Below are 10,071 nucleotides of genomic sequence, written 5' to 3' on the forward strand. Positions count from 1 at the left end.
TAATGCTTTGCCGTTGATGGAGCGCACTTTGGTTTCAAGCGAACCGACCTTTTTCTTGAGTTCCTCAGCTCGAATTTCGACTCATCTGACCAAATTACTTTGTTTTTGCCGTTGTAGCAGTAACTTTTCCCTGTCAGTGTAATGTTCACCGGTCGTCTTCGTCTATCCCATCTAACGGTAGGCCCAGGAAACTTGCTGTTTCGACAGGTTGGGTCCAGAGGGGGAGGGGTGTTAGATGAATGGGATTTGAAAAGTTGGTGAGTGTCATGCGGGGTGCCTTCACATGTCGGACATATGTTCGGTATGTCGTGGTCGATTCTGGATAGGTATGAGTTTAACCTGCTACAGTATCCAGAATGTAATTGTGCCATTACATTCCCATGACAGCCGGTTCTACGTTACCGGAATGACTCGGGTTTTTCCCGACCAAGAGCTGCCGCCCCAGTAAACCAACCCTGTCTAGTGTATCATACCCCAAATTCCTTTGTCCCAAAATGCGGTGGACATGTTTCACATACAGTTTCGCAAATTGAATGTCTTTTTCCCTATTTGCATTGGAAATTAGCGGTCGCTTTTTTTGCGACATAGTTTTGAAAACCAAAATATTCATAGTTTTCTTTGCCTTTATACTGGAGGAAAAATCCAAATCCAAACTTTCGATCAACTTTCTTGATGGAATTTCAAAGTTTTTCGCAACTTTTCTTCTCATGGGACGCTCAGTGGTGACGACGTTTTTGGTTATGGACCTCCTCTGTACCGAGTCTTATTTTCTTATTTAACATTTCTCAGATATTTTTACTTATGCTTCACCCTTCACTTTTCACTTAAAGCAGATCAAAGATGAAACAATTACAGAATTCATAGTATTTTTTTTTTGTCGAAGAGAAGGTTAAAATCGAAAAAGTCAGACACATCATCAAAGGTGCCGTCGAACCAGTGGTATGTGGGGCATGCTCCCAATTCCTCCCCTCTCGGCTGATTCCACCCTGGCACTGCTGAAAGCAATTTCATCAAGGTGGAGCCGTGTTTATGCCTTTTAAACACACCAGATCCAGGCATCCAGGTTCCTCTCTTACTTGCGTATTGGGGTTATATGCTATCGATAGCATCCATTGGTTTGTTACCCATGGAGCATCGGAAAATTGCAATATCGTTACTCGATATCGACTTGTCCTCTGTTTGGGTTCATCTTGAGGCTTTACTTCACGCGTTCGTGCTTGTCGTCTGTTCGTGAATACAGTCATCCCCACAAGAAATCTGTTTGAAAATGACTTCTTTGGGTGACGCATCTAGGCATCTCTTGGATATTCTATATCGGTCGCATTCGCTTTACTTTCGCTTTGCGCTCCCATTCTAAGTTTCGCAGTTTTATTAACATCCTTGCTGCAAACTGTTTTACTGCTTCCCATTTCTCTTTCGAGCTCAGCATTTGCGTTACAAGATTTTTTGGTGTTTGGGACAACGCCGAGAACTTTTGCGAGTTCGAGACGCTCTTCATAAAATCTGGCGCAGTGAAAAGTCACGTGTTCCGTTGTTGTTGTTGTTGTTGTTGTTGTTGTAGCAGCATAAACATTCCCCATACTTAGATACGGGGAATGCTGCTGGAGTGACAGTCCTTGGCCGGATATAAATCCGGGTCGTTTCGGTATCGTAGAACCGACTGTAGTGGAAAAGTCGCGTGTTCTGCAGTCTAATCTTCGCTGTGGCACTCTAGGCAGGTCGAAATATCTGCTCGATTAAAACGGTGAAGGTACGCAGGAAAGCCACCTTGTCCGCTGAGGATTTGGGTTAGATAGTAATCCGCTTCGCCGTGCTTTCTGTTTATCCACTCATCTAGTTTGGGGATCAACTTATACGTCCATCGTCCTTTAGAGGAGTGATCCCATCTATTTTGCCAATTTGCTATCGTACGTTCGCGCTCGGTTATTTTATCTTCCTATCTTGGTTTGTGCCCACGTGAGTGATACAGTCGCTTAAGTTCTTCTGCTCGTATGGAATTCATAGTATTGTGAAGCTTGATATTAATTGAACCAGCACCAGGAAGTAATTTGGCAGACAGAAACTTATCAGCAGTTTTGTCATTATTCGCAAGTATCAAAACAGCGCCCTGCAGAGTCCCTTTCTTTGGTAAGGGAATATTTTTGCATTGAAAAGCTTCGCATAAGAGACTATCTGCCTTTCACAGATGACATAAAACCGTAACTCCCTTCTTTTGGGACAACATCACGACGTACACCAGATATTACAGGAGATGCTTGGCCTGAATACCTTTCGGCCTATTGGTAGCATCGCGAAAACGACATAGAGGTGGTCATCAAAAGACGGCAACGTCACGTGAAATGGTTTAAAAAGTGAAGAAACAACTTGAGCGAAATCGCCGACGAAGTGCCAATCAAATGGCGAAAGAACTGAAAATATCTGACCGTAGCATCCGCCACATACTGAAAAATGAACTCAAAGTCAAGCCTTACAAGATCCAAAATACAAAAGCCGCATGATCTCACACCAAAGCAGCAACAAGTCAGACTTGAGAGAGCGAAGGAGTTGCTTCGCTTGGCCGAAAGCGGTAAATTTCCGAACACCTGTGGCGAGTGCTGCTTCCTGGTGGCCAATCGATGACTCAAATCATCGTATGAACGGCAGTCAAATAAATTCTATCGGTTTGGGAGTTTACGAAATGCTCAATTTGAAAAATTTACTCGTCAGAAAACACAATAATGCTGTGGGTCACTCTAACCGCAGATGGGCGCTCTCCAACCGTTTTCATCGAGCCTGGCGTCAAGGTAAATGCGAAATAATATCGGGAAAGTATTTTAGAGGTTGCTTTGAAGCCGTGGGCAGACAAACATTTCGGTGGCAGACAATGGACGTGTCAACAGGACTCGGCACCGTCTCACAAAGCTCGAGTGAACCAAGAATGGCTAAAAAACAACGTTTCGAACTTCATAACGTCCACACAATGGCTCTTAAGTTCACCAGACGCAAACCCGATGGATTATTTTCTTTGGGCATTTTGGAGGGCAAAGTCCGAACTAAGAGATTCAGCAGTCCCGAGGTGCTGAAAAAAACCATTGTCCGCGTGTGCGCCAAAATATCTGCAAGTCACATTAGAGCAGCTTGCGATTCGTCCCTGGACCACCTCAAGGCCATAGTCAAGGCAAAAGCTGGTTATATCGAGCAAAAATAAATTGATTCTTTTTTTGAATTTTGTATTATTTTCACACATTTTTTACTTTGAATTGAATGAAAGCAATTTTCCAAACTAAATTTATGGCCTTTTGAATTGGTTACACTTTGAGTGCCGGTCCCTGCATATATGACCGATTTGGTTAGTGCGTGACTATTGGAATAGAGACTTAACAGATTGGACCAAAAAAATCCAAGATTTTTCCTGTTTTCTGTTGAAATATGAATGCTGCAAAAATCTGGAAAGTGGCCTTTCACTACTTCTTAAAATAATACTGAATTTCATAAAGGGATCGAAAAATATTCAACTACATATGCAGCTCTATAAAACTTTCTATTAATTTTTGATGAAAATATTCCCAATGAAAACAATAACCAAAAATTATCTTCCTTTGAAATATTTGAAAGCACAATTCAACGCGCAATACCCGCCCTTTTTCCCATAGTAAAAATGCAGTAAGATTTAGTTGTAGGCAACTTCGCCCATCTGTTTCGTTATTATTATTTTTTTCGTCATTGATTTTTTTTTGTCAATTTGTTTTTTATTTTTTTTTTTTGTACCTCTTTTCTGTTTACTTGTTTTCTTATTACTAGTAACAAAGAATTAGGTAAATATCTAACAGTGACTTGACTTAAAAACCAAATCTGAGATTTGAACTTAATTTTTCTATGCTCACAATGCAGTGTCTTCGCTAAACCTTTAGCTGGTGAAACTACCAACCGCATTTGAACCGAAATACGGACCAGTTCCTCCAGAGTTTGATGCTCTCGGTAAATGGACGGTGGGTAGCTCACACTAGTGAATAATCCGAATAAACTGAACACTGCAAAATGAGAAATTTCTGTGTCTCTTTGAGAGAGCCAAGACTATCGGAACATTTCCGGAGGCGAAATGAGCGACGAATCTAAGCTGTAGGGCTGAGTGAATGCATGAGTGCATATCAGTTGGCGTGCCATACGCTTGGCGCTACAGAGAAGTTTGCACATCCCGCAGATCGCCAATTTGGCGTGCCAATTGTACGAATGGCGATGTTGTAGCCATCGTTGTACAATTTTTCCAATAATTACAAAAATGTAAGTACATTTAAAAGTTTAAAAATCACCCGAAGGCGATTTTTGGGTTTGCCACACGTAGAGTTACTGCCCACATGTTGCGAAAAGCATTAGTACTTCAGCTATATGAGAACAGAACAGAGTTGTTGAATCCACCAGATGCCACTCACACGCAATGCATGTCTCCGAAGAGACACCCATCGCAGCGCAAGAAGTCTCCGAATGGTTCGCCAACTCTGCAATGCGGACCATATCGCCAAGCTGTCCAAATGCAACACACAAAATGTCAAGCAGCACTTCTATATGCAACGGAGGTTGTGCCACATTTGAGATTGGGTAACATTGTCCAAAAGTCATCGTCATGGTAGGAATCCACTGGGTGCAGCTTTGCATTTGCAGCAACTGATTTACCCAAACTGAGGTGGTCAAACAAGAGGAACGACGCCGAAGCCTCGATCCAAATGCTTACAGACGTCAGCATGCATATCTCAATTTGCAACAAACACAAAGATGTGCCAGTCCAATTCTCACTGAATGACAATTGAACCACTGTCACCAGCAGGCAAATGCAGCGGTGTTTCGAGCACTCATCTCCTCAGTCATCTTCATAAAGGGAACAATCTGCTTCGGACCTCAACAACTCACACAATAAATCAAACTTTTTTCTTCAATCGAAAATTAATGACCACTTTCTATTGTATACCAAAGGTGAGACTTGTAGATTCATATTGAGCCACTGGAATATCCGCAGAGATTCCAGTTACTATGATATGCTCACAAGTCTCTAACCTCATGGCTACTATAGAATGAGATCACTACAACTTTCCATTGAAAAAAAAAAACTTGATCATTGCACGAAATGTGAGATGAAGCAAATTGTCACCAATATTTTTGAAGTATGGCTGGTTCGAATTGTGACTCGAATTACAATAATTCGTTTTGTTTAAAATCTGATTTCAATTATCTTCACGGGTTGAAGAAATATTGTTTTCGGCAATGAAGGAACTCCATTGCTGGCGTTCATAGCCATCTGGAGCCGTGTTTGACACAGCGTGAACTCGCGTTTGCGGTTGGATGAAAGACGTTTGTGCACCCAAGATGCCTCCACTCCGTACACCTCTATTGGAAATAATAACGCATTTAAGACAAAGCAATCAAAGCACCGCTAAAGTGTATAGAAAACTTTGTCCTACCACGTAAAATTTCCAATAGTTTTGTAGGGGCAAAGAACAACTCAAACTCACAATAATTATTTCTATGTGTGTATATGTGAATTTATATACTTATACTAAGTCTAAATAGTTTTGTTGCTGCTGTTGCCGCTATTAACCAAATCACCAAAGCTGGACGCTGCTTCTCTGCTTCGTTGGTGAGAGCGAAAGTTCTGCTTCAGTAATACGGTACCGGCGTAAGCTGCTCGGATTGTGACGTCGCTAAGTGATGATGTCAGTTTCCATTGGTTGGTGTTGTGTGTGTGTGTGTGGTAGTCATCGTAAGTGGTTCGAGGAATGTCTGGTTAGGAAGGTGACGCAGTGCGATGTTGGTTGTATTTATTGATCAGTCGCAGTTTTGCGCTTTCGACACTCTTCGAAAGTGTGACCTCGGAAGTTACAATGGGTACAGCGTTTGGTACGTTTGGAACCACGCATTGGACCAGTTTGAACTTCCTCTGATTGCAAGTCATTGTGTTCGATAATACGGCCCTTTTCAAGTAATTCGCGGAAGGTCTTAATGTCTTGGCGTAGAATATTCTTACGATACTTGATGTTCAGCAGACCATAGACCAAATCCAACTCGGTTTCCTCGTCGTGACGTCCCTCTGGCAGTTGAGCAAGTAAAGCGCGCTTCTGACAGATGAACGTATCAATGGCAGCGCGGTCGTCTTGTTTGTTTTCAAAGATCTCCAAGTAAATCTGGTAGGCGGGTTTGGTGGGCGAGAAGTGATCGCGAATCAACGCAATGGCATCTCCCCAGGTTTTCGCTTCTTTGCGCACGCCTTGCCACCAAGTGGACGCCAGACCGTAGAACAGTAAAGATAGCCCCTTAAGCGCATCTTCATCGCTGATCGACTCGATTTCTTTGTAGGTAGCAATGGAGGTGATGAACTCCTCGACAGCCTCATGGTCGCGCTGACCTCCAAACCGGCTGCTACAGTTGGTGAAGTTGCCCTTGGTTTGGATGGTAGCCGGAGCGGCACTACTGGCGCCTGCCACGGCGGCCAAACGTACCGACTCGATTAGTGCCTGAAGTTGTTCGGTGGTCATTTGTACGACGTTTTGTGCCATTTTGTTTGTTTGTTTGTTGTAGACGAGAAATTAAAGTGACACGCACACTAACCAAATAGTTTCCTGTTTGTTGTGGTTGTTGTTTTGAGTATTCACTTGAATGTTTGTTGTTGGTAGCAGCGAACAAAGCCAATTGGTGATGGCGAATGTATTTTTGCTACAAATATTATTCACTAGCTGTGGTCGTAAGAGACTGAATTTGAATTTGAAGTCAACCGGCTTTTATAGTCACAGAAGCAGAGAGAAACAATCTATGTATGTGTTGAGTGCATTCGAGAAAAGCCGGCAGTGGTTGTGAGAAATGTTTACGTATGCGTTGCTGTCAAATTAGAGCACATGAATTTGCCGGTTAGAACAACTGAGTGCACACTTTTATACAAATACACACGTACATACATACATACATGCATAGATGCATATGCAATAAACTTATTAAGTACTCTTTTGGCAAACAACACAATGTTAAAGACATACATACATACATACATATCCACGTATTTGGCAGAGAAATAACTAAGTTACACCCAAACGCACTCAATTACGGGAGGCGACATGTGCAAAAGCTACTAAGGTCAGATGGTTTGCTTTTTCAGTTTATATATAAAATTCTTGGAATCAAAGCAAATACAAAATTCTTGTTATGAAAATCAATTTCTACCAATTGTGAAATAATCTATTGAACAATATGAAAAGAAAAAGAGCTCAGGAGCTCTTAAAAGTCGAACAAGATGAGGAAAATACTGGACAAGGCGGACTGAATATTCTTTTTCCAAGGCCAGCTTACTCTAAACTAAAACGCTAACTCCTTAGTATAGCCAGTTAGGTGGCATGGAGGTTGAGTGTAGAGCATCAAGGTAAGAAGACCACCAATGTAGGAAAACCATTAGACTGCCACTTTGGATCTACAGTACTGCCGAAGGAGCTTAAATGATCTGTGGTATCTTGGTTTTTAAAGAAAAATACATCAAAAAGTTTGGCGATGTACAGGGGCTGATAAGTTTGTGCAGCGAAAAATAGTATAATAAACCTCTATCCAATGGACTTAGTCATAGGATGGGTATATGGATGGGTAATCCAAAAAACAGGTGTTTACAAATGCAGGTGTAATCAAAAAACAGGTTTTATCTAATCTTTCATTGCTGGTTAAAGCATCTGTATGTATTTCTGTGACCGGCAATTTCCGTGATTTCATATATGTATGTGTGTATTTGGCTAGATACACATATGTATATTACATACATGCAATTACGTATATTTATGATACCCTGCAGGGAAAAATACTCGAGATACTAGAATAATACCCGCTCACTTTTCCGCTCAACCAGTTCGCGTTTCTCCTTTTTTTCCACAGTAGCAAGTGGTATTTTGCCCTATGAAATGCCAATTTTCCGGATATGCATCAGCAAAATACCAGCTCAAATACTACTTCATAACGTATGGGCGGAAAAGTCCCGGGTCTAACGCATAGCTGGCACTAGTTTTAATGCATTCACTCTTTTTCAGTTAGCACTAACCTTAAAAAGACAGCTGTTAAAATTTCATGATATTCTATTCATTAGTTCGTGAGTTATTGCGCGAAGAGTGTTGCTATGTTTTGTTATTTTCAAAATAATGAGTCAAAAAGAATTTCGTGTTTTGATTTTACACTGCTTCTTGATAGGGAAAATACCATTCAAGCGAAGCAATGGCTTGAAAAGTGTTATGGGGGCTCCACTCCATCAGAAACAACAATAAACCAATGGTTTGCTTACTTCAAACGTGGTCGTAGAGACATCGATGACGTACAAAGCAATGAACGTCCAAATGAGGCGGTAACACCAGAAAACATCAAAAAATTGAATGATCGAAAAGTGAAGTTTCGTGAGTTAGCTGCAATCGTGAAGATATCAAAAAGACGTTGGCTTTATATGGCACCAGCATTTGACTATGAAAAAACTCTGTCCAAAGTGTGTGCCGCGCTTGTTCACTTTCAAGACAACCCACCGTGTCACAAGTCAATCACAACAATGGCAAAGCTACATGAATTGAGCTTCGAATTGCTCCCATATCCACCTTATGCGCCAGATATGCGCCCAGCGACTACTGGCTGTTCGCAGACCAAGAAAAATGCTAGCCGATAAGAAATTTTACTCGAATGAAAAGGTTATTCCTGAAACTGAGGCCTATTTTGAGGCAAAAGATAAATAGTTTTACAAAAGTGGTATTGAAATGTTAGAGCGGCGCTGGAATGATTGCGTTGTTTTCCATGGAAATTTCGTTGATAAGTAAAGCTAATTTTGAACAAAATAAAACATGTTTTCTTTGTTAGGCCCAAGCCTTTTCGGCCTATGTTTAAGTACTAGCCAAAAAAAAATCTATAATATTTCTAAGACCAAAGCCATTCCATTTTAAAGATTTGCAATATTCTATTTCATATTAAAAGTATATACAGAATGTTTTTTTGTTTTGTGTAATTACGTAAAACTTCTGTCAGGTACATTAATTAGTAAACAATTTAAATGTTGGTTCAAACTTACACTTTAAGTAGATCTTAAAAAATAAAAATTAATTAACTAATTTAATTTGAGGTATTCTTACTTAGGTGGCCATAGCAACCCGTTACCAAGTTACGGCCGACCTCACTAGCTCTCTCCAGGCACCTTTGATCCGCGCGCGCCTTCTCCAATTCTGTACACCAAGCGAGCATAGGGTTTCCTCCACCTGGTCTTTCCACCGGAGCAATGGTCTTCCTCTGCGTCGGCTCCCTTGGACTTCGCCCTCGAACACCTTCTTTGCTGGAGCTTCTTCATCCATACGCACGACATGCCCTAGCCAACGCAGGCGTTGGATGGCGATTCGTTGAACTACGTCAATGTCGGCGTAGAGCTCATACAGCTCGTGGTTCATTCTTGAACGGTAGTCTTCGCCAACGCGCACAGGACCGAAGATCTTACGAAGAACTTTTCTCTCGAACACCCCAAGAGCGGCTGCATCACTTTGTGACACTACCAATGCCTCTGAGCCATAAAGCAAGACGGGTATGATGAGCGTCTTGTAAAGTGTCAGTTTGGTCATACGAGAGATGGCTCGACTACTCAATTGCTTACTTAGCCCATAGTAACACCTATTAGCAAGATAAATAAATTCTGGCACAACTTCGAAGGTATAGTTGTCCGCAATGACGTGCGTTCCTACACGCCGTGTGTTGTAGACAGCATATACTTCGTTTTACCCTCGTTTACCGTCAGACCCACTCGTGATGATTCCTTTTCGATAGCAGAAAACGCAGTGGTGACATCTCGCTTACAGCGGCCAAAAAAGTCAATGTCATCGGCGTACGCAAGGAGCTGGACACATTTGCAATTACGATGAACACCTGCTTTTTGGAGCACCCCTTCCATTACGAAGTTGAAGAGGTTGCATGACAGTGGATCGCCTTGTCTGAAACCTCGAACAGTATTGAATGACTCGGAGAGGTTATTTCCTACCTTCACGGAGCTGGTTGTTTTGCTCAACGCCATTCTGCAAAGCCGTATGAGCTTCGCTGGTATACCGAACTCAGACATGG

General features: G+C 41.8%; 1 protein-coding gene across 1 annotated transcript; it reads right to left on the reverse strand.

Annotated features, from left to right (window-relative positions):
* Positions 1 to 3,648: 3,648 nt before the first annotated feature.
* LOC129246287 (activity-regulated cytoskeleton associated protein 1-like) lies at positions 3,649 to 6,728 on the reverse strand. Its single transcript, XM_054884982.1, has one exon. It carries the CDS (start codon positions 6,522 to 6,524, stop codon positions 5,790 to 5,792), a length of 735 nt encoding a protein of 244 aa, XP_054740957.1. The 5' UTR covers positions 6,525 to 6,728; the 3' UTR covers positions 3,649 to 5,789.
* Positions 6,729 to 10,071: the final 3,343 nt, after the last annotated feature.

This window comes from Anastrepha obliqua, chromosome 4 (assembly GCF_027943255.1).
Source record: "Anastrepha obliqua isolate idAnaObli1 chromosome 4, idAnaObli1_1.0, whole genome shotgun sequence".
NCBI classification, from domain to species: Eukaryota; Metazoa; Arthropoda; class Insecta; order Diptera; family Tephritidae; genus Anastrepha; species Anastrepha obliqua.